The sequence below is a fragment of the Balaenoptera physalus genome, assembly GCF_965194825.1.
Source record: "Balaenoptera physalus genome assembly, chromosome: 19".
Classification (NCBI taxonomy): domain Eukaryota; kingdom Metazoa; phylum Chordata; class Mammalia; order Artiodactyla; family Balaenopteridae; genus Balaenoptera; species Balaenoptera physalus.
In genome coordinates, this window is record NC_138900.1 from 39,039,501 (window position 1) to 39,060,120 (window position 20,620).

The 20,620-nt window shown below is 58.3% G+C and overlaps 4 protein-coding genes across 4 annotated transcripts; all 4 read right to left on the minus strand.

Moving 5' to 3' along the window:
- Positions 1–2,788: 2,788 nt before the first annotated feature.
- LOC309648453 (metallothionein-1E) lies at positions 2,789–4,537 on the minus strand. Its single transcript, XM_082437044.1, has 3 exons — positions 4,391–4,537; positions 3,745–3,810; positions 2,789–3,019 (listed from the first exon to the last, which is right to left on the minus strand). The coding sequence occupies exons 1-3, from the start codon at positions 4,416–4,418 to the stop codon at positions 2,928–2,930; spliced, it is 186 nt and encodes a 61-aa protein (XP_082293170.1). The 5' UTR covers positions 4,419–4,537; the 3' UTR covers positions 2,789–2,927.
- Positions 4,538–8,140: 3,603 nt separating this feature from the next.
- LOC309648449 (metallothionein-1E) lies at positions 8,141–9,889 on the minus strand. Its single transcript, XM_082437040.1, has 3 exons — positions 9,743–9,889; positions 9,097–9,162; positions 8,141–8,371 (listed from the first exon to the last, which is right to left on the minus strand). The coding sequence occupies exons 1-3, from the start codon at positions 9,768–9,770 to the stop codon at positions 8,280–8,282; spliced, it is 186 nt and encodes a 61-aa protein (XP_082293166.1). The 5' UTR covers positions 9,771–9,889; the 3' UTR covers positions 8,141–8,279.
- Positions 9,890–13,506: 3,617 nt separating this feature from the next.
- Positions 13,507–15,213, minus strand: LOC309648452 (metallothionein-1E). The gene is made up of 3 exons (XM_082437043.1): positions 15,109–15,213; positions 14,463–14,528; positions 13,507–13,737 (listed from the first exon to the last, which is right to left on the minus strand). The coding sequence occupies exons 1-3, from the start codon at positions 15,134–15,136 to the stop codon at positions 13,646–13,648; spliced, it is 186 nt and encodes a 61-aa protein (XP_082293169.1). The 5' UTR covers positions 15,137–15,213; the 3' UTR covers positions 13,507–13,645.
- Positions 15,214–18,872: 3,659 nt separating this feature from the next.
- On the minus strand, positions 18,873–20,579 carry LOC309648451 (metallothionein-1E). The gene is made up of 3 exons (XM_082437042.1): positions 20,475–20,579; positions 19,829–19,894; positions 18,873–19,103 (listed from the first exon to the last, which is right to left on the minus strand). The coding sequence occupies exons 1-3, from the start codon at positions 20,500–20,502 to the stop codon at positions 19,012–19,014; spliced, it is 186 nt and encodes a 61-aa protein (XP_082293168.1). The 5' UTR covers positions 20,503–20,579; the 3' UTR covers positions 18,873–19,011.
- Between the last annotated feature and the right edge of the window lie 41 nt (positions 20,580–20,620).

Consider the following 20,620-nt stretch of genomic DNA (forward strand, 5'->3'; position numbering starts at 1 on the left):
AGTGGTTAAGAATCCGCCTGCCAGTGCAGGAGACAAGGGTTCGAGCCCTGGTCCAGGAAGATCCCACATGCTATGGAGCAACTAAGCCCGTCTACCACAACTACTGAGCTCACAAGCCGCAACTGCTGAAGGCCAGGTGCCTAGTGACCGTACTCCTCAACTAGAGAAGCCACCACAGTGAGAAGCCCGAGCACCACAACGAAGAGTAGCCCCCGCTCGCCGCAACTAAAGAAAGCCCGCGTGCAGCAACGATCACCCAATGCAGCCAAAAATAAATAAATAAAAATAAATAAATTTATTTTAAAAAGGAAAACAAAATGTTAAGTAAAATCCTAGTGCAGGTGACAGCAGAAATGGTAGGCATCCTCCTGTAACTTTTTGAAGGACAGGGACAGTCTTGATCCTGGCTTTATATCTCAAGTGCCAACTCCTCTTTTCTGGGAAAGATGATAGATAAACCTCTCTGGGAATTGGCACACGCTCACATGATTGATGAGGACGACACGAGACACACAGCTATTCACAACAGCACTGTCTTATTGGTTTGTAAGTAGGAAAATATCGCCTAAAATATGACTGATAATAATAAAGTAATAGCTAATACTTTGGTTACTTACTGTGTGCCAGGCTTACAACTAATATTGTTGCATCTATTAAATTCTTAAATCCTATTAAATTCTGACATCCTAATTTGTTGCATAGATAAATTCGTAAATAACCAGGCGCTATTATTTTACACTTTTACAGCAGACGAGAATGACCAGAGAGGTTATGTCCCATGGCTATATGTGGCACAGATGGGACTGGCCCTCCTGCAGGCTGACTGCAGCCCCCCGCCCAACCGGACAGCATGTCATCCCAGGAAAGGTGAGGACACTGAACACCTGGCCCAGAGGCAGCAGTGGGAAAGCACTGAGCAGCGGGCAGTCAGAACCCTCTGCACAGCTCTGTGACCTCTCTGGGCTTCAGCCTCCCACCTCTGCAGCCAGGAGCACAGCTGGACTGTCTCCGAAGACCCTTGCGGCCCTGACAAAGGAGAGGCCGGATTCAGCCTCCAGTGATGTCATAAGCGGCACCATGTGGCCGGGAGGTGAGACAGCTGTAGTGTAGGTTTAGTCCTTTGAGTCTAGGCTGTGTGCCCTTGGGTAAGTTGCTTAACCTCTCTGGAATTGGCACCGTCGCTCCAGACCATGCAGGTTCCCTGAGTGTGTCCAAATGCTGTGGCGGTGACTCGTTCCATGGGGCTTGTTGGAGGAGATCCCCACGCCCTCTGGCACTGGATAAGCAAGGTTCCTATCCATCTCTGCCCTCACCATGAGCTTGCTTGCGAACCAGGGAGCCTTTCTCCAGGAGCTTGTTGGGAGCTCAAGGATTCTCTGTGCACAGATGTCAGTGTGGAGATAGCGATCATAAAGGACACCGTTCGGGAAGCCCGAGCTAGGAGCCGGGCCACGGTCTCGCTTATTCCCCCTCTTGGAAATTAACCTTTTCTATAGAAAGGAGGAAATGAAATCTCAGAGAGTATCAGTGACTTGCCAGGTCAGGGAGTGGCACGGTGGCTGTGAACCCGGGTGCCTGACACCAGCACCCACGCACGCAGCACGGGCCGGCTCCCGAAATGCCCTCTTCACACGGGGCACCCGTGGCCGGTCTTGGTCCTGACTTCTGAGCCTCTTGTCTCCTCTTTCTCTTGGAGTGCCCATCAAATAGGAATTCCCTCCCCAGACCGCCAGGGGGCCCAGCACCTGAAATATATCACCTGTTCCCTCAGCACACACGTCTTGCTAATAAACACCACCAGGCCCTCCGCACTGCAGCACCACCATCACTCTGCAGAGGAACACGTGAAGTCCTCCTTCTGAAACCAGGTCTCCGGGAAACGGCTGGGAAATGCCCACCAAACAAATCCAAATCACTTTCGGGGTGTCAGGTAGCCACGGGCTGGACTTTGAGGGAAGGGACGATGTCAGGCTGATCTAGGGAGGCACTGGCGAAGATTCAGGGCCAAGCCCCTGCAGGGAGCTGTCAGGGGTGGCGAGTGTCCTGTCCGTAGCCCTGGGCGAGCCAAGACTGATGCTGCCTGTGGGGAGGCAGGCGGCAGAGCTGCTCCAGGCGTGTGTGGTCCACACAGCGGGGCATGTGTGAAGTGTTCCCGGGACTCAAGCACACATTCAATGTATGTGCAGCATACGAGAGCCTCTGATTTTCAGAATTGCTCCTCCACGTGTTAAGGTGATTTTACGTGTTGAGGGGGAAAACGGGTTTCCCATATCGTGTCCTTTTACATTTGTTCTTAGCGATTCTTTTTACCGACCAGGGTGAAAACTGTGGCAGAAAATACAAATAGGTCTTTCCAGGGTGTGTTAGACGCAAGCCCCGTGTAGAAGTCAAACAAGAGGGGTGTGGGATTCCATCCCCTCTGGGTGCTTTTCCAGGCTCTCATCACCGAGGACTGAGTTTGGCAGGGGCCCCCAGAGAAGGAAAATGAGAAACGGACCACTTTCTCTGCAATCCATACTCCTAAGGGGAATAGAGGGAGTGCGTCCTCTGTGTGTCCGATGCCCTGTGTCTTCTGGGCGAGGCTTTCACTTGGAGCTGAGAAACTGAAGCTCAAATTAACCTAAGCGGCTAAGACGCTCCGTGTGTGTGTGTGTTTTGGGGGGGGTGGGGGAGGGTACTCTTCGGTCCAGAGCCGAGGTCTCTGCACTTCCAGCCCAGTTGCCCACGCCAGCCCTGATGGGCGCGGAGTCTCTTTGTCCAAGACAGACAGAGGAAGACAGAGCCAGAATGAAGTCAACAACTTTTATTACAACTCACATATTTCATAGAAAAAGGAATGTAGCGTCAGGTCCGGTTGTATGAGAAACGGTAAAATGCAGGTTCGTCCTGGTTGCTCTGTTGCCACCCGGGGCAGGCTCTCCGCGACATCAGGCACAGCAGCTGCACTTGTCCGAGGCCCCTTTGCAGACGCAGCCCTGGGCACACTTGGCGCAGCCCACGGGGCAGCAGGAGCAGCAGCCTGGGGAAGCAAGGGCAGCGTGCGGTCGGACCACGCGTTGTCCGGAGCCACCCTTCCCAGCAGCAGGCCTGGCCCCAGCTGCCCTCAGGCCCAGACCCTGAGTTTAGGATGGTGTCCTCTGTCCTGAGATAATTGCTCTCAGACACTAGGTTCAGGTTGCCTGCCCCATCTGTGCCCAGGACAGGGCACAGAGCCTTGGAGAGACAGTGAGCAGGGCCGCTGGGGACAAGAGAAAGCCAGCGCCCAGCACCATCAGCGATGTGAGCAAAGTCCTCAGGATCAAAGTGGAGGCAAACCCCTGACAGAGCAGCTCCCGCTCGGGATAGGGAAGCTCTGGGCTGCTTCGACAGGAAGGGGCTGCCCCAGGTCCGAGAAACCACACACGGTCACTAGTTCATGTCCCTAAAGTGCTTCAGTCCCTGAGAGGATTCAGAAGCGTGACTCAGGAGGCAGGAGGACTAGTTCTACTGACAGGTCTGAGGTTGCTTGTTAATGACCCGTCTGGGCCTCAGTCTCCCTGTTCTCTAGTGTGCGCCTGGGTCTCGGTCATCTGGAAGGTGATTCCAGCTCTGATTGTGAATCCCTTCCTGGTGAGGGGGGTGGGGGGTGGGGTGGGGGTTACCGGGAAGTTTGCTCACTGTCCTGCTCCTGCCTGCTGAGCTCTGGGCTCCCTGCTCGCACTCAGCCCAGACCCCGCATTCCCAGAGAAGGCCCCGCACACTCACTCTTCTTGCAGGAGGTGCATCTGCAGGCTTTGCAGGTGCAGGAGCCAGCGCAGCTGCAGGAGCCGCCTGCCAGGAAGGGAAAGGCCCGCGGTGAGCAGGGAGAGGGAGGCAGGAGCTACAGCAGACGGTCAGCAATGCCCCGCTGCGCCCTCCTCCTCTGTCAGGACCCAGCCCTGGGAGCTCGTGTCCACTCAGGCGGATAGAGAAGCCCCAGCTCCTCTCTTCTGGTCCAAGGAGAGTAGGTCCCCTCCTGATGGACTCCACAGGGAAGGTCCCAGGCTCCAGACCCAGGCCAGGCTGACTGGGGCTGGGGGCCAGGGCCCATGGCCTGAACCCCAAAGAGGCAACGTCCCCTCCTCCCCTCAAGTCCTGGCAGCTCCGAGGCCTCCTCCAAACACTGGGTCCCGGTCTAGCAGTCCCCTGACCAGACCAGCTGGGTGACCTCAAGAAGGACAGCCTGGAGCCTCCGTGCCCTCAGTGTTAACGGAGAGGCAAAGGGAGACTGACCTGCTCTCAGGAGCCTGGCTAGCAGGAAAGCCCTGGACCCGTGACACGAGTCCTCCTGAGCTCCAACTCCAAACCCTCCCTTCTCGTCCTGTGCCTGGGAAGGGGGGCATCCTAAGGCTCAAAGCCAGGGTTCCCTTACCAGTGGGGCAGGAGCACTTGGGGTCCATCTGGAGGAGGAGTGAGGCCCGAGGTCCAACGCAAGGGGCGAAGCCGCTTCACTGGTCCGGTGGGGGGCGTGTGGGAGCCAGGAGCCCGTGGGCTCAGTTATAGGCCGAGGAGGCGGCCCGGGCGCAGAGGCCCCGCCCCCGCCTTGCACCCGCCCCGCGGCCGCGCCCGCGCTGCCCGCGGCGCCCTGGGCCGGGCTGTGAGCAACACGCGGGGCCGAGCGCACGATTCCACTTCGGTGCCGGCTGGAGCGGAGGAAGCGGGTGCCGTGCGGTAAGCGGTGTCCCAGCCCCCTGGCCGCCCCTTCGCAATGTGCCCGACGGGAGCAGCCCCCCTGTTGCCGGGTTGTGCAGGAATCCAGCTCCCGCGTCCTCCGGTCTTCCCCGCCCCGGGCCGCGCGCCGCCGGCCTCCGGGTCGCCGTTTCCTGCAGCCTGAGAACAGCCCCCGCCTCCCGCTCGTGTCCCTGGCTTGGCCGGAGCCGGGGAGCGGTGTCAGAGACCGCAGGCGCATGTGACCCTCCCCGCCGTTTCGCCCACCCCGTGTGTCCCCAGGCGTTGGCAGCCCCGGTCCCCACCACGGTCCTTTGGAAGCACTTTTCCGGTACCGTCTCCTGTAACCGCCCCGCGATGAACATTGCCTTCAGCCGCTAGTCGTCACTTGTGTTTTCCTTTCCTGGAGGGATCATGGCGCATTTCTCCGGGGGCTCCTTTGCCTAAACTTTCCGGGGGCGCTCCTCACCGTAGCCGGTCCACCCCGCGCCAGGGTGGAGGTTCCCTGATCACGGGGTGCTCCCCAGGGAAGGCACCCCTGTAGGCGATAGGCAGACCTGGCATGAACTAACAAAGCGAGGCAAGTGGATAGTTCCCTTTGGGTAGTCCTGACAATTACACACCATGGAGTCCATGCCAAGCCTTGTTCATCACTTTTGCTCTTTGAATTGTCACACCAACCCGGAAGGGAGCTAGTAGTCAGGAGCCCGTTTCCCAAAGGCCAAACTACCTACAGTACGAGGAGGCTACAGTAAAGGCAGGCACACAGTGCTGGGGAGCGGTGCCCTGCTTCTGTGTTCTTGTGGCTTCGCAGCCGAAAGAGAGAGTCAGTGAGAAAGCTCCCCTTTGGCCCAGAGCTGTGTCTTCAGCCCGTCTCTACCGTGTCCAGCTCAATCCTGGGGGGGACCGAAGTGACAGAATAGGAATGTATTTATGCTTTTGTGGCTTCCTTCTGACTCTCTCCTTCAGTAGTGTTCAAGAGGTTTCTTTTGGTATAACATATTTCAGAAAATCACTGAAAAGAAAATGGTAAGGAAATCCTGATGCAGGTGACAGCAGAGATGGCAGGATCCTTCTGTATCTGTTAGGAGGACACCGACTGTCTTGCTCACGGCTTTCTGTCTGTAGTGTCAATGGCTCTTTTGCGTGAAGGGAGGATAACCCCCTCAGGGGAAGTGGTCCCATGCTCACAGGGTTGATGAGGACGACCCAGGACACAGAGCTAAACACACCATCCTTGCTTGCGTGTCTGGAAGGAGAACAATGTCTCCTAGGCTAATGATAACAAATAAATAAAGAAGTAGGTGATAGGATAGATTGCTCACTGAGTGCCCAGCATAGTCTGACATTCTTTGCATGTATTCAGTTCTTTCATCCCGAGAGCCAGACGCTATTTTTTTGCCCTTTAGAGCAGAGGAGACTGAGCCACAGAGAGGTTATGTCCCATGGCTATATGTGGCACAGATGGGACTGGCCCTCCTGCAGGCTGACTGCAGCCCCCCGCCCAACCGGACAGCATGTCATCCCAGGAAAGGTGAGGACACTGAACACCTGGCCCAGAGGCAGCAGTGGGAAAGCACTGAGCAGCGGGCAGTCAGAGCCCTCTGCACAGCTCTGTGACCTCTCTGGGCTTCAGCCTCCCACCTCTGCAGCCAGGAGCACAGCTGGACTGTCTCCGAAGACCCTTGCGGCCCTGACAAAGGAGAGGCCGGATTCAGCCTCCAGTGATGTCATAACCGGCACCATGTGGCCGGGAGGTGAGACAGCTGTAGTGTAGGTTTAGTCCTTTGAGTCTAGGCTGTGTGCCCTTGGGTAAGTTGCTTAACCTCTCTGGAATTGGCACCGTCGCTCCAGACCATGCAGGTTCCCTGAGTGTGTCCAAATGCTGTGGCGGTGACTCGTTCCATGGGGCTTGTTGGAGGAGATCCCCACGCCCTCTGGCACTGGATAAGCAAGGTTCCTATCCATCTCTGCCCTCACCATGAGCTTGCTTGCGAACCAGGGAGCCTTTCTCCAGGAGCTTGTTGGGAGCTCAAGGATTCTCTGTGCACAGATGTCAGTGTGGAGATAGCGATCATAAAGGACACCGTTCGGGAAGCCCGAGCTAGGAGCCGGGCCACGGTCTCGCTTATTCCCCCTCTTGGAAATTAACCTTTTCTATAGAAAGGAGGAAATGAAATCTCAGAGAGTATCAGTGACTTGCCAGGTCAGGGAGTGGCACGGTGGCTGTGAACCCGGGTGCCTGACACCAGCACCCACGCACGCAGCACGGGCCGGCTCCCGAAATGCCCTCTTCACACGGGGCACCCGTGGCCGGTCTTGGTCCTGACTTCTGAGCCCCTTGTCTCCTCTTTCTCTTGGAGTGCCCATCAAATAGGAATTCCCTCCCCAGACCGCCAGGGGGCCCAGCACCTGAAATATATCACCTGTTCCCTCAGCACACACGTCTTGCTAATAAACACCACCAGGCCCTCCGCACTGCAGCACCACCATCACTCTGCAGAGGAACACGTGAAGTCCTCCTTCTGAAACCAGGTCTCCGGGAAACGGCTGGGAAATGCCCACCAAACAAATCCAAATCACTTTCGGGGTGTCAGGTAGCCACGGGCTGGACTTTGAGGGAAGGGACGATGTCAGGCTGATCTAGGGAGGCACTGGCGAAGATTCAGGGCCAAGCCCCTGCAGGGAGCTGTCAGGGGTGGCGAGTGTCCTGTCCGTAGCCCTGGGCGAGCCAAGACTGATGTTGCCTGTGGGGAGGCAGGCGGCAGAGCTGCTCCAGGCGTGTGTGGTCCACACAGCGGGGCATGTGTGAAGTGTTCCCGGGACTCAAGCACACATTCAATGTATGTGCAGCATACGAGAGCCTCTGATTTTCAGAATTGCTCCTCCACGTGTTAAGGTGATTTTACGTGTTGAGGGGGAAAACGGGTTTCCCATATCGTGTCCTTTTACATTTGTTCTTAGCGATTCTTTTTACCGACCAGGGTGAAAACTGTGGCAGAAAATACAAATAGGTCTTTCCAGGGTGTGTTAGACGCAAGCCCCGTGTAGAAGTCAAACAAGAGGGGTGTGGGATTCCATCCCCTCTGGGTGCTTTTCCAGGCTCTCATCACCGAGGACTGAGTTTGGCAGGGGCCCCCAGAGAAGGAAAATGAGAAACGGACCACTTTCTCTGCAATCCATACTCCTAAGGGGAATAGAGGGAGTGCGTCCTCTGTGTGTCCGATGCCCTGTGTCTTCTGGGCGAGGCTTTCACTTGGAGCTGAGAAACTGAAGCTCAAATTAACCTAAGCGGCTAAGACGCTCCGTGTGTGTGTGTGTTTTGGGGGGGTGGGGGAGGGTACTCTTCGGTCCAGAGCCGAGGTCTCTGCACTTCCAGCCCAGTTCCCCACGCCAGCCCTGATGGGCGCGGCGTCTCTTTGTCCAAGACAGACAGAGGAAGACAGAGCCAGAATGAAGTCAACAACTTTTATTACAACTCACATATTTCATAGAAAAAGGAATGTAGCGTCAGGTCCGGTTGTATGAGAAACGGTAAAATGCAGGTTCGTCCTGGTTGCTCTGTTGCCACCCGGGGCAGGCTCTCCGCGACATCAGGCACAGCAGCTGCACTTGTCCGAGGCCCCTTTGCAGACGCAGCCCTGGGCACACTTGGCGCAGCCCACGGGGCAGCAGGAGCAGCAGCCTGGGGAAGCAAGGGCAGCGTGCGGTCGGACCACGCGTTGTCCGGAGCCACCCTTCCCAGCAGCAGGCCTGGCCCCAGCTGCCCTCAGGCCCAGACCCTGAGTTTAGGATGGTGTCCTCTGTCCTGAGATAATTGCTCTCAGACACTAGGTTCAGGTTGCCTGCCCCATCTGTGCCCAGGACAGGGCACAGAGCCTTGGAGAGACAGTGAGCAGGGCCGCTGGGGACAAGAGAAAGCCAGCGCCCAGCACCATCAGCGATGTGAGCAAAGTCCTCAGGATCAAAGTGGAGGCAAAGCCCTGACAGAGCAGCTCCCGCTCGGGATAGGGAAGCTCTGGGCTGCTTCGACAGGAAGGGGCTGCCCCAGGTCCGAGAAACCACACACGGTCACTAGTTCATGTCCCTAAAGTGCTTCAGTCCCTGAGAGGATTCAGAAGCGTGACTCAGGAGGCAGGAGGACTAGTTCTACTGACAGGTCTGAGGTTGCTTGTTAATGACCCGTCTGGGCCTCAGTCTCCCTGTTCTCTAGTGTGCGCCTGGGTCTCGGTCATCTGGAAGGTGATTCCAGCTCTGATTGTGAATCCCTTCCTGGTGAGGGGGGTGGGGGGTGGGGTGGGGGTTACCGGGAAGTTTGCTCACTGTCCTGCTCCTGCCTGCTGAGCTCTGGGCTCCCTGCTCGCACTCAGCCCAGACCCCGCATTCCCAGAGAAGGCCCCGCACACTCACTCTTCTTGCAGGAGGTGCATCTGCAGGCTTTGCAGGTGCAGGAGCCAGCGCAGCTGCAGGAGCCGCCTGCCAGGAAGGGAAAGGCCCGCGGTGAGCAGGGAGAGGGAGGCAGGAGCTACAGCAGACGGTCAGCAATGCCCCCCTGCGCCCTCCTCCTCTGTCAGGACCCAGCCCTGGGAGCTCGTGTCCACTCAGGCGGATAGAGAAGCCCCAGCTCCTCTCTTCTGGTCCAAGGAGAGTAGGTCCCCTCCTGATGGACTCCACAGGGAAGGTCCCAGGCTCCAGACCCAGGCCAGGCTGACTGGGGCTGGGGGCCAGGGCCCATGGCCTGAACCCCAAAGAGGCAACGTCCCCTCCTCCCCTCAAGTCCTGGCAGCTCCGAGGCCTCCTCCAAACACTGGGTCCCGGTCTAGCAGTCCCCTGACCAGACCAGCTGGGTGACCTCAAGAAGGACAGCCTGGAGCCTCCGTGCCCTCAGTGTTAACGGAGAGGCAAAGGGAGACTGACCTGCTCTCAGGAGCCTGGCTAGCAGGAAAGCCCTGGACCCGTGACACGAGTCCTCCTGAGCTCCAACTCCAAACCCTCCCTTCTCGTCCTGTGCCTGGGAAGGGGGGCATCCTAAGGCTCAAAGCCAGGGTTCCCTTACCAGTGGGGCAGGAGCACTTGGGGTCCATCTGGAGGAGGAGTGAGGCCCGAGGTCCAACGCAAGGGGCGAAGCCGCTTCACTGGTCCGGTGGGGGGCGTGTGGGAGCCAGGAGCCCGTGGGCTCAGTTATAGGCCGAGGAGGCGGCCCGGGCGCAGAGGCCCCGCCCCCGCCTTGCACCCGCCCCGCGGATCCGCGCCCGCGGCCGCGCCCGCGCTGCCCGCGGCGCCCTGGGCCGGGCTGTGAGCAACACGCGGGGCCGAGCGCACGATTCCACTTCGGTGCCGGCTGGAGCGGAGGAAGCGGGTGCCGTGCGGTAAGCGGTGTCCCAGCCCCCTGGCCGCCCCTTCGCAATGTGCCCGACGGGAGCAGCCCCCCTGTTGCCGGGTTGTGCAGGAATCCAGCTCCCGCGTCCTCCGGTCTTCCCCGCCCCGGGCCGCGCGCCGCCGGCCTCCGGGTCGCCGTTTCCTGCAGCCTGAGAACAGCCCCCGCCTCCCGCTCGTGTCCCTGGCTTGGCCGGAGCCGGGGAGCGGTGTCAGAGACCGCAGGCGCATGTGACCCTCCCCGCCGTTTCGCCCACCCCGTGTGTCCCCAGGCGTTGGCAGCCCCGGTCCCCACCACGGTCCTTTGGAAGCACTTTTCCGGTACCGTCTCCTGTAACCGCCCCGCGATGAACATTGCCTTCAGCCGCTAGTCGTCACTTGTGTTTTCCTTTCCTGGAGGGATCATGGCGCATTTCTCCGGGGGCTCCTTTGCCTAAACTTTCCGGGGGCGCTCCTCACCGTAGCCGGTCCACCCCGCGCCAGGGTGGAGGTTCCCTGATCACGGGGTGCTCCCCAGGGAAGGCACCCCTGTAGGCGATAGGCAGACCTGGCATGAACTAACAAAGCGAGGCAAGTGGATAGTTCCCTTTGGGTAGTCCTGACAATTACACACCATGGAGTCCATGCCAAGCCTTGTTCATCACTTTTGCTCTTTGAATTGTCACACCAACCCGGAAGGGAGCTAGTAGTCAGGAGCCCGTTTCCCAAAGGCCAAACTACCTACAGTACGAGGAGGCTACAGTAAAGGCAGGCACACAGTGCTGGGGAGCGGTGCCCTGCTTCTGTGTTCTTGTGGCTTCGCAGCCGAAAGAGAGAGTCAGTGAGAAAGCTCCCCTTTGGCCCAGAGCTGTGTCTTCAGCCCGTCTCTACCGTGTCCAGCTCAATCCTGGGGGGGACCGAAGTGACAGAATAGGAATGTATTTATGCTTTTGTGGCTTCCTTCTGACTCTCTCCTTCAGTAGTGTTCAAGAGGTTTCTTTTGGTATAACATATTTCAGAAAATCACTGAAAAGAAAATGGTAAGGAAATCCTGATGCAGGTGACAGCAGAGATGGCAGGATCCTTCTGTATCTGTTAGGAGGACACCGACTGTCTTGCTCACGGCTTTCTGTCTGTAGTGTCAATGGCTCTTTTGCGTGAAGGGAGGATAACCCCCTCAGGGGAAGTGGTCCCATGCTCACAGGGTTGATGAGGACGACCCAGGACACAGAGCTAAACACACCATCCTTGCTTGCGTGTCTGGAAGGAGAACAATGTCTCCTAGGCTAATGATAACAAATAAATAAAGAAGTAGGTGATAGGATAGATTGCTCACTGAGTGCCCAGCATAGTCTGACATTCTTTGCATGTATTCAGTTCTTTCATCCCGAGAGCCAGACGCTATTTTTTTGCCCTTTAGAGCAGAGGAGACTGAGCCACAGAGAGGTTATGTCCCATGGCTATATGTGGCACAGATGGGACTGGCCCTCCTGCAGGCTGACTGCAGCCCCCCGCCCAACCGGACAGCATGTCATCCCAGGAAAGGTGAGGACACTGAACACCTGGCCCAGAGGCAGCAGTGGGAAAGCACTGAGCAGCGGGCAGTCAGAGCCCTCTGCACAGCTCTGTGACCTCTCTGGGCTTCAGCCTCCCACCTCTGCAGCCAGGAGCACAGCTGGACTGTCTCCGAAGACCCTTGCGGCCCTGACAAAGGAGAGGCCGGATTCAGCCTCCAGTGATGTCATAACCGGCACCATGTGGCCGGGAGGTGAGACAGCTGTAGTGTAGGTTTAGTCCTTTGAGTCTAGGCTGTGTGCCCTTGGGTAAGTTGCTTAACCTCTCTGGAATTGGCACCGTCGCTCCAGACCATGCAGGTTCCCTGAGTGTGTCCAAATGCTGTGGCGGTGACTCGTTCCATGGGGCTTGTTGGAGGAGATCCCCACGCCCTCTGGCACTGGATAAGCAAGGTTCCTATCCATCTCTGCCCTCACCATGAGCTTGCTTGCGAACCAGGGAGCCTTTCTCCAGGAGCTTGTTGGGAGCTCAAGGATTCTCTGTGCACAGATGTCAGTGTGGAGATAGCGATCATAAAGGACACCGTTCGGGAAGCCCGAGCTAGGAGCCGGGCCACGGTCTCGCTTATTCCCCCTCTTGGAAATTAACCTTTTCTATAGAAAGGAGGAAATGAAATCTCAGAGAGTATCAGTGACTTGCCAGGTCAGGGAGTGGCACGGTGGCTGTGAACCCGGGTGCCTGACACCAGCACCCACGCACGCAGCACGGGCCGGCTCCCGAAATGCCCTCTTCACACGGGGCACCCGTGGCCGGTCTTGGTCCTGACTTCTGAGCCCCTTGTCTCCTCTTTCTCTTGGAGTGCCCATCAAATAGGAATTCCCTCCCCAGACCGCCAGGGGGCCCAGCACCTGAAATATATCACCTGTTCCCTCAGCACACACGTCTTGCTAATAAACACCACCAGGCCCTCCGCACTGCAGCACCACCATCACTCTGCAGAGGAACACGTGAAGTCCTCCTTCTGAAACCAGGTCTCCGGGAAACGGCTGGGAAATGCCCACCAAACAAATCCAAATCACTTTCGGGGTGTCAGGTAGCCACGGGCTGGACTTTGAGGGAAGGGACGATGTCAGGCTGATCTAGGGAGGCACTGGCGAAGATTCAGGGCCAAGCCCCTGCAGGGAGCTGTCAGGGGTGGCGAGTGTCCTGTCCGTAGCCCTGGGCGAGCCAAGACTGATGCTGCCTGTGGGGAGGCAGGCGGCAGAGCTGCTCCAGGCGTGTGTGGTCCACACAGCGGGGCATGTGTGAAGTGTTCCCGGGACTCAAGCACACATTCAATGTATGTGCAGCATACGAGAGCCTCTGATTTTCAGAATTGCTCCTCCACGTGTTAAGGTGATTTTACGTGTTGAGGGGGAAAACGGGTTTCCCATATCGTGTCCTTTTACATTTGTTCTTAGCGATTCTTTTTACCGACCAGGGTGAAAACTGTGGCAGAAAATACAAATAGGTCTTTCCAGGGTGTGTTAGACGCAAGCCCCGTGTAGAAGTCAAACAAGAGGGGTGTGGGATTCCATCCCCTCTGGGTGCTTTTCCAGGCTCTCATCACCGAGGACTGAGTTTGGCAGGGGCCCCCAGAGAAGGAAAATGAGAAACGGACCACTTTCTCTGCAATCCATACTCCTAAGGGGAATAGAGGGAGTGCGTCCTCTGTGTGTCCGATGCCCTGTGTCTTCTGGGCGAGGCTTTCACTTGGAGCTGAGAAACTGAAGCTCAAATTAACCTAAGCGGCTAAGACGCTCCGTGTGTGTGTGTGTTTTGGGGGGGTGGGGGAGGGTACTCTTCGGTCCAGAGCCGAGGTCTCTGCACTTCCAGCCCAGTTCCCCACGCCAGCCCTGATGGGCGCGGCGTCTCTTTGTCCAAGACAGACAGAGGAAGACAGAGCCAGAATGAAGTCAACAACTTTTATTACAACTCACATATTTCATAGAAAAAGGAATGTAGCGTCAGGTCCGGTTGTATGAGAAACGGTAAAATGCAGGTTCGTCCTGGTTGCTCTGTTGCCACCCGGGGCAGGCTCTCCGCGACATCAGGCACAGCAGCTGCACTTGTCCGAGGCCCCTTTGCAGACGCAGCCCTGGGCACACTTGGCGCAGCCCACGGGGCAGCAGGAGCAGCAGCCTGGGGAAGCAAGGGCAGCGTGCGGTCGGACCACGCGTTGTCCGGAGCCACCCTTCCCAGCAGCAGGCCTGGCCCCAGCTGCCCTCAGGCCCAGACCCTGAGTTTAGGATGGTGTCCTCTGTCCTGAGATAATTGCTCTCAGACACTAGGTTCAGGTTGCCTGCCCCATCTGTGCCCAGGACAGGGCACAGAGCCTTGGAGAGACAGTGAGCAGGGCCGCTGGGGACAAGAGAAAGCCAGCGCCCAGCACCATCAGCGATGTGAGCAAAGTCCTCAGGATCAAAGTGGAGGCAAAGCCCTGACAGAGCAGCTCCCGCTCGGGATAGGGAAGCTCTGGGCTGCTTCGACAGGAAGGGGCTGCCCCAGGTCCGAGAAACCACACACGGTCACTAGTTCATGTCCCTAAAGTGCTTCAGTCCCTGAGAGGATTCAGAAGCGTGACTCAGGAGGCAGGAGGACTAGTTCTACTGACAGGTCTGAGGTTGCTTGTTAATGACCCGTCTGGGCCTCAGTCTCCCTGTTCTCTAGTGTGCGCCTGGGTCTCGGTCATCTGGAAGGTGATTCCAGCTCTGATTGTGAATCCCTTCCTGGTGAGGGGGGTGGGGGGTGGGGTGGGGGTTACCGGGAAGTTTGCTCACTGTCCTGCTCCTGCCTGCTGAGCTCTGGGCTCCCTGCTCGCACTCAGCCCAGACCCCGCATTCCCAGAGAAGGCCCCGCACACTCACTCTTCTTGCAGGAGGTGCATCTGCAGGCTTTGCAGGTGCAGGAGCCAGCGCAGCTGCAGGAGCCGCCTGCCAGGAAGGGAAAGGCCCGCGGTGAGCAGGGAGAGGGAGGCAGGAGCTACAGCAGACGGTCAGCAATGCCCCCCTGCGCCCTCCTCCTCTGTCAGGACCCAGCCCTGGGAGCTCGTGTCCACTCAGGCGGATAGAGAAGCCCCAGCTCCTCTCTTCTGGTCCAAGGAGAGTAGGTCCCCTCCTGATGGACTCCACAGGGAAGGTCCCAGGCTCCAGACCCAGGCCAGGCTGACTGGGGCTGGGGGCCAGGGCCCATGGCCTGAACCCCAAAGAGGCAACGTCCCCTCCTCCCCTCAAGTCCTGGCAGCTCCGAGGCCTCCTCCAAACACTGGGTCCCGGTCTAGCAGTCCCCTGACCAGACCAGCTGGGTGACCTCAAGAAGGACAGCCTGGAGCCTCCGTGCCCTCAGTGTTAACGGAGAGGCAAAGGGAGACTGACCTGCTCTCAGGAGCCTGGCTAGCAGGAAAGCCCTGGACCCGTGACACGAGTCCTCCTGAGCTCCAACTCCAAACCCTCCCTTCTCGTCCTGTGCCTGGGAAGGGGGGCATCCTAAGGCTCAAAGCCAGGGTTCCCTTACCAGTGGGGCAGGAGCACTTGGGGTCCATCTGGAGGAGGAGTGAGGCCCGAGGTCCAACGCAAGGGGCGAAGCCGCTTCACTGGTCCGGTGGGGGGCGTGTGGGAGCCAGGAGCCCGTGCGCTCAGTTATAGGCCGAGGAGGCGGCCCGGGCGCAGAGGCCCCGCCCCCGCCTTGCACCCGCCCCGCGGATCCGCGCCCGCGGCCGCGCCCGCGCTGCCCGCGGCGCCCTGGGCCGGGCTGTGAGCAACACGCGGGGCCGAGCGCACGATTCCACTTCGGTGCCGGCTGGAGCGGAGGAAGCGGGTGCCGTGCGGTAAGCGGTGTCCCAGCCCCCTGGCCGCCCCTTCGCAATGTGCCCGACGGGAGCAGCCCCCCTGTTGCCGGGTTGTGCAGGAATCCAGCTCCCGCGTCCTCCGGTCTTCCCCGCCCCGGGCCGCGCGCCGCCGGCCTCCGGGTCGCCGTTTCCTGCAGCCTGAGAACAGCCCCCGCCTCCCGCTCGTGTCCCTGGCTTGGCCGGAGCCGGGGAGCGGTGTCAGAGACCGCAGGCGCATGTGACCCTCCCCGCCGTTTCGCCCACCCCGTGTGTCCCCAGGCGTTGGCAGCCCCGGTCCCCACCACGGTCCTTTGGAAGCACTTTTCCGGTACCGTCTCCTGTAACCGCCCCGCGATGAACATTGCCTTCAGCCGCTAGTCGTCACTTGTGTTTTCCTTTCCTGGAGGGATCATGGCGCATTTCTCCGGGGGCTCCTTTGCCTAAACTTTCCGGGGGCGCTCCTCACCGTAGCCGGTCCACCCCGCGCCAGGGTGGAGGTTCCCTGATCACGGGGTGCTCCCCAGGGAAGGCACCCCTGTAGGCGATAGGCAGACCTGGCATGAACTAACAAAGCGAGGCAAGTGGATAGTTCCCTTTGGGTAGTCCTGACAATTACACACCATGGAGTCCATGCCAAGCCTTGTTCATCACTTTTGCTCTTTGAATTGTCACACCAACCCGGAAGGGAGCTAGTAGTCAGGAGCCCGTTTCCCAAAGGCCAAACTACCTACAGTACGAGGAGGCTACAGTAAAGGCAGGCACACAGTGCTGGGGAGCGGTGCCCTGCTTCTGTGTTCTTGTGGCTTCGCAGCCGAAAGAGAGAGTCAGTGAGAAAGCTCCCCTTTGGCCCAGAGCTGTGTCTTCAGCCCGTCTCTACCGTGTCCAGCTCAATCCTGGGGGGGACCGAAGTGACAGAATAGGAATGTATTTATGCTTTTGTGGCTTCCTTCTGACTCTCTCCTTCAGTAGTGTTCAAGAGGTTTCTTTTGGTATAACATATTTCAGAAAATCACTGAAAAGAAAATGGTAAGGAAATCCTGATGCAGGTGACAGCAGAGATGGCAGGATCCTTCTGTATCTGTTAGGAGGACACCGACTGTCTTGCTCACGGCTTTCTGTCTGTAGTGTCAATGGCTCTTTTGCGTGAAGGGAGGATAACCCCCTCAGGGGAAGTGGTCCCATGCTCACAGGGTTGATGAGGACGACCCAGGACACAGAGCTAAACACACCATCCTTGCTTGCGTGTCTGGAAGGAGAACAATGTCTCCTAGGCTAATGATAACAAATAAATAAAGAAGTAGGTGATAGGATAGATTGCTCACTGAGTGCCCAGCATAGTCTGACATTCTTTGCATGTATTCAGTTCTTTCATCCCGAGAGCCAGACGCTATTTTTTTGCCCTTTAGAGCAGAGGAGACTGAGCCACAGAGAGGTTATGTCCCATGGCTATATGTGGCACAGATGGGACTGGCCCTCCTGCAGGCTGACTGCAGCCCCCCGCCCAACCGGACAGCATGTCATCCCAGGAAAGGTGAGGACACTGAACACCTGGCCCAGAGGCAGCAGTGGGAAAGCACTGAGCAGCGGGCAGTCAGAGCCCTCTGCACAGCTCTGTGACCTCTCTGGGCTTCAGCCTCCCACCTCTGCAGCCAGGAGCACAGCTGGACTGTCTCCGAAGACCCTTGCGGCCCTGACAAAGGAGAGGCCGGATTCAGCCTCCAGTGATGTCATAACCGGCACCATGTGGCCGGGAGGTGAGACAGCTGTAGTGTAGGTTTAGTCCTTTGAGTCTAGGCTGTGTGCCCTTGGGTAAGTTGCTTAACCTCTCTGGAATTGGCACCGTCGCTCCAGACCATGCAGGTTCCCTGAGTGTGTCCAAATGCTGTGGCGGTGACTCGTTCCATGGGGCTTGTTGGAGGAGATCCCCACGCCCTCTGGCACTGGATAAGCAAGGTTCCTATCCATCTCTGCCCTCACCATGAGCTTGCTTGCGAACCAGGGAGCCTTTCTCCAGGAGCTTGTTGGGAGCTCAAGGATTCTCTGTGCACAGATGTCAGTGTGGAGATAGCGATCATAAAGGACACCGTTCGGGAAGCCCGAGCTAGGAGCCGGGCCACGGTCTCGCTTATTCCCCCTCTTGGAAATTAACCTTTTCTATAGAAAGGAGGAAATGAAATCTCAGAGAGTATCAGTGACTTGCCAGGTCAGGGAGTGGCACGGTGGCTGTGAACCCGGGTGCCTGACACCAGCACCCACGCACGCAGCACGGGCCGGCTCCCGAAATGCCCTCTTCACACGGGGCACCCGTGGCCGGTCTTGGTCCTGACTTCTGAGCCCCTTGTCTCCTCTTTCTCTTGGAGTGCCCATCAAATAGGAATTCCCTCCCCAGACCGCCAGGGGGCCCAGCACCTGAAATATATCACCTGTTCCCTCAGCACACACGTCTTGCTAATAAACACCACCAGGCCCTCCGCACTGCAGCACCACCATCACTCTGCAGAGGAACACGTGAAGTCCTCCTTCTGAAACCAGGTCTCCGGGAAACGGCTGGGAAATGCCCACCAAACAAATCCAAATCACTTTCGGGGTGTCAGGTAGCCACGGGCTGGACTTTGAGGGAAGGGACGATGTCAGGCTGATCTAGGGAGGCACTGGCGAAGATTCAGGGCCAAGCCCCTGCAGGGAGCTGTCAGGGGTGGCGAGTGTCCTGTCCGTAGCCCTGGGCGAGCCAAGACTGATGCTGCCTGTGGGGAGGCAGGCGGCAGAGCTGCTCCAGGCGTGTGTGGTCCACACAGCGGGGCATGTGTGAAGTGTTCCCGGGACTCAAGCACACATTCAATGTATGTGCAGCATACGAGAGCCTCTGATTTTCAGAATTGCTCCTCCACGTGTTAAGGTGATTTTACGTGTTGAGGGGGAAAACGGGTTTCCCATATCGTGTCCTTTTACATTTGTTCTTAGCGATTCTTTTTACCGACCAGGGTGAAAACTGTGGCAGAAAATACAAATAGGTCTTTCCAGGGTGTGTTAGACGCAAGCCCCGTGTAGAAGTCAAACAAGAGGGGTGTGGGATTCCATCCCCTCTGGGTGCTTTTCCAGGCTCTCATCACCGAGGACTGAGTTTGGCAGGGGCCCCCAGAGAAGGAAAATGAGAAACGGACCACTTTCTCTGCAATCCATACTCCTAAGGGGAATAGAGGGAGTGCGTCCTCTGTGTGTCCGATGCCCTGTGTCTTCTGGGCGAGGCTTTCACTTGGAGCTGAGAAACTGAAGCTCAAATTAACCTAAGCGGCTAAGACGCTCCGTGTGTGTGTGTGTTTTGGGGGGGTGGGGGAGGGTACTCTTCGGTCCAGAGCCGAGGTCTCTGCACTTCCAGCCCAGTTCCCCACGCCAGCCCTGATGGGCGCGGAGTCTCTTTGTCCAAGACAGACAGAGGAAGACAGAGCCAGAATGAAGTCAACAACTTTTATTACAACTCACATATTTCATAGAAAAAGGAATGTAGCGTCAGGTCCGGTTGTATGAGAAACGGTAAAATGCAGGTTCGTCCTGGTTGCTCTGTTGCCACCCGGGGCAGGCTCTCCGCGACATCAGGCACAGCAGCTGCACTTGTCCGAGGCCCCTTTGCAGACGCAGCCCTGGGCACACTTGGCGCAGCCCACGGGGCAGCAGGAGCAGCAGCCTGGGGAAGCAAGGGCAGCGTGCGGTCGGACCACGCGTTGTCCGGAGCCACCCTTCCCAGCAGCAGGCCTGGCCCCAGCTGCCCTCAGGCCCAGACCCTGAGTTTAGGATGGTGTCCTCTGTCCTGAGATAATTGCTCTCAGACACTAGGTTCAGGTTGCCTGCCCCATCTGTGCCCAGGACAGGGCACAGAGCCTTGGAGAGACAGTGAGCAGGGCCGCTGGGGACAAGAGAAAGCCAGCGCCCAGCACCATCAGCGATGTGAGCAAAGTCCTCAGGATCAAAGTGGAGGCAAACCCCTGACAGAGCAGCTCCCGCTCGGGATAGGGAAGCTCTGGGCTGCTTCGACAGGAAGGGGCTGCCCCAGGTCCGAGAAACCACACACGGTCACTAGTTCATGTCCCTAAAGTGCTTCAGTCCCTGAGAGGATTCAGAAGCGTGACTCAGGAGGCAGGAGGACTAGTTCTACTGACAGGTCTGAGGTTGCTTGTTAATGACCCGTCTGGGCCTCAGTCTCCCTGTTCTCTAGTGTGCGCCTGGGTCTCGGTCATCTGGAAGGTGATTCCAGCTCTGATTGTGAATCCCTTCCTGGTGAGGGGGGTGGGGGGTGGGGTGGGGGTTACCGGGAAGTTTGCTCACTGTCCTGCTCCTGCCTGCTGAGCTCTGGGCTCCCTGCTCGCACTCAGCCCAGACCCCGCATTCCCAGAGAAGGCCCCGCACACTCACTCTTCTTGCAGGAGGTGCATCTGCAGGCTTTGCAGGTGCAGGAGCCAGCGCAGCTGCAGGAGCCGCCTGCCAGGAAGGGAAAGGCCCGCGGTGAGCAGGGAGAGGGAGGCAGGAGCTACAGCAGACGGTCAGCAATGCCCCCCTGCGCCCTCCTCCTCTGTCAGGACCCAGCCCTGGGAGCTCGTGTCCACTCAGGCGGATAGAGAAGCCCCAGCTCCTCTCTTCTGGTCCAAGGAGAGTAGGTCCCCTCCTGATGGACTCCACAGGGAAGGTCCCAGGCTCCAGACCCAGGCCAGGCTGACTGGGGCTGGGGGCCAGGGCCCATGGCCTGAACCCCAAAGAGGCAACGTCCCCTCCTCCCCTCAAGTCCTGGCAGCTCCGAGGCCTCCTCCAAACACTGGGTCCCGGTCTAGCAGTCCCCTGACCAGACCAGCTGGGTGACCTCAAGAAGGACAGCCTGGAGCCTCCGTGCCCTCAGTGTTAACGGAGAGGCAAAGGGAGACTGACCTGCTCTCAGGAGCCTGGCTAGCAGGAAAGCCCTGGACCCGTGACACGAGTCCTCCTGAGCTCCAACTCCAAACCCTCCCTTCTCGTCCTGTGCCTGGGAAGGGGGGCATCCTAAGGCTCAAAGCCAGGGTTCCCTTACCAGTGGGGCAGGAGCACTTGGGGTCCATCTGGAGGAGGAGTGAGGCCCGAGGTCCAACGCAAGGGGCGAAGCCGCTTCACTGGTCCGGTGGGGGGCGTGTGGGAGCCAGGAGCCCGTGCGCTCAGTTATAGGCCGAGGAGGCGGCC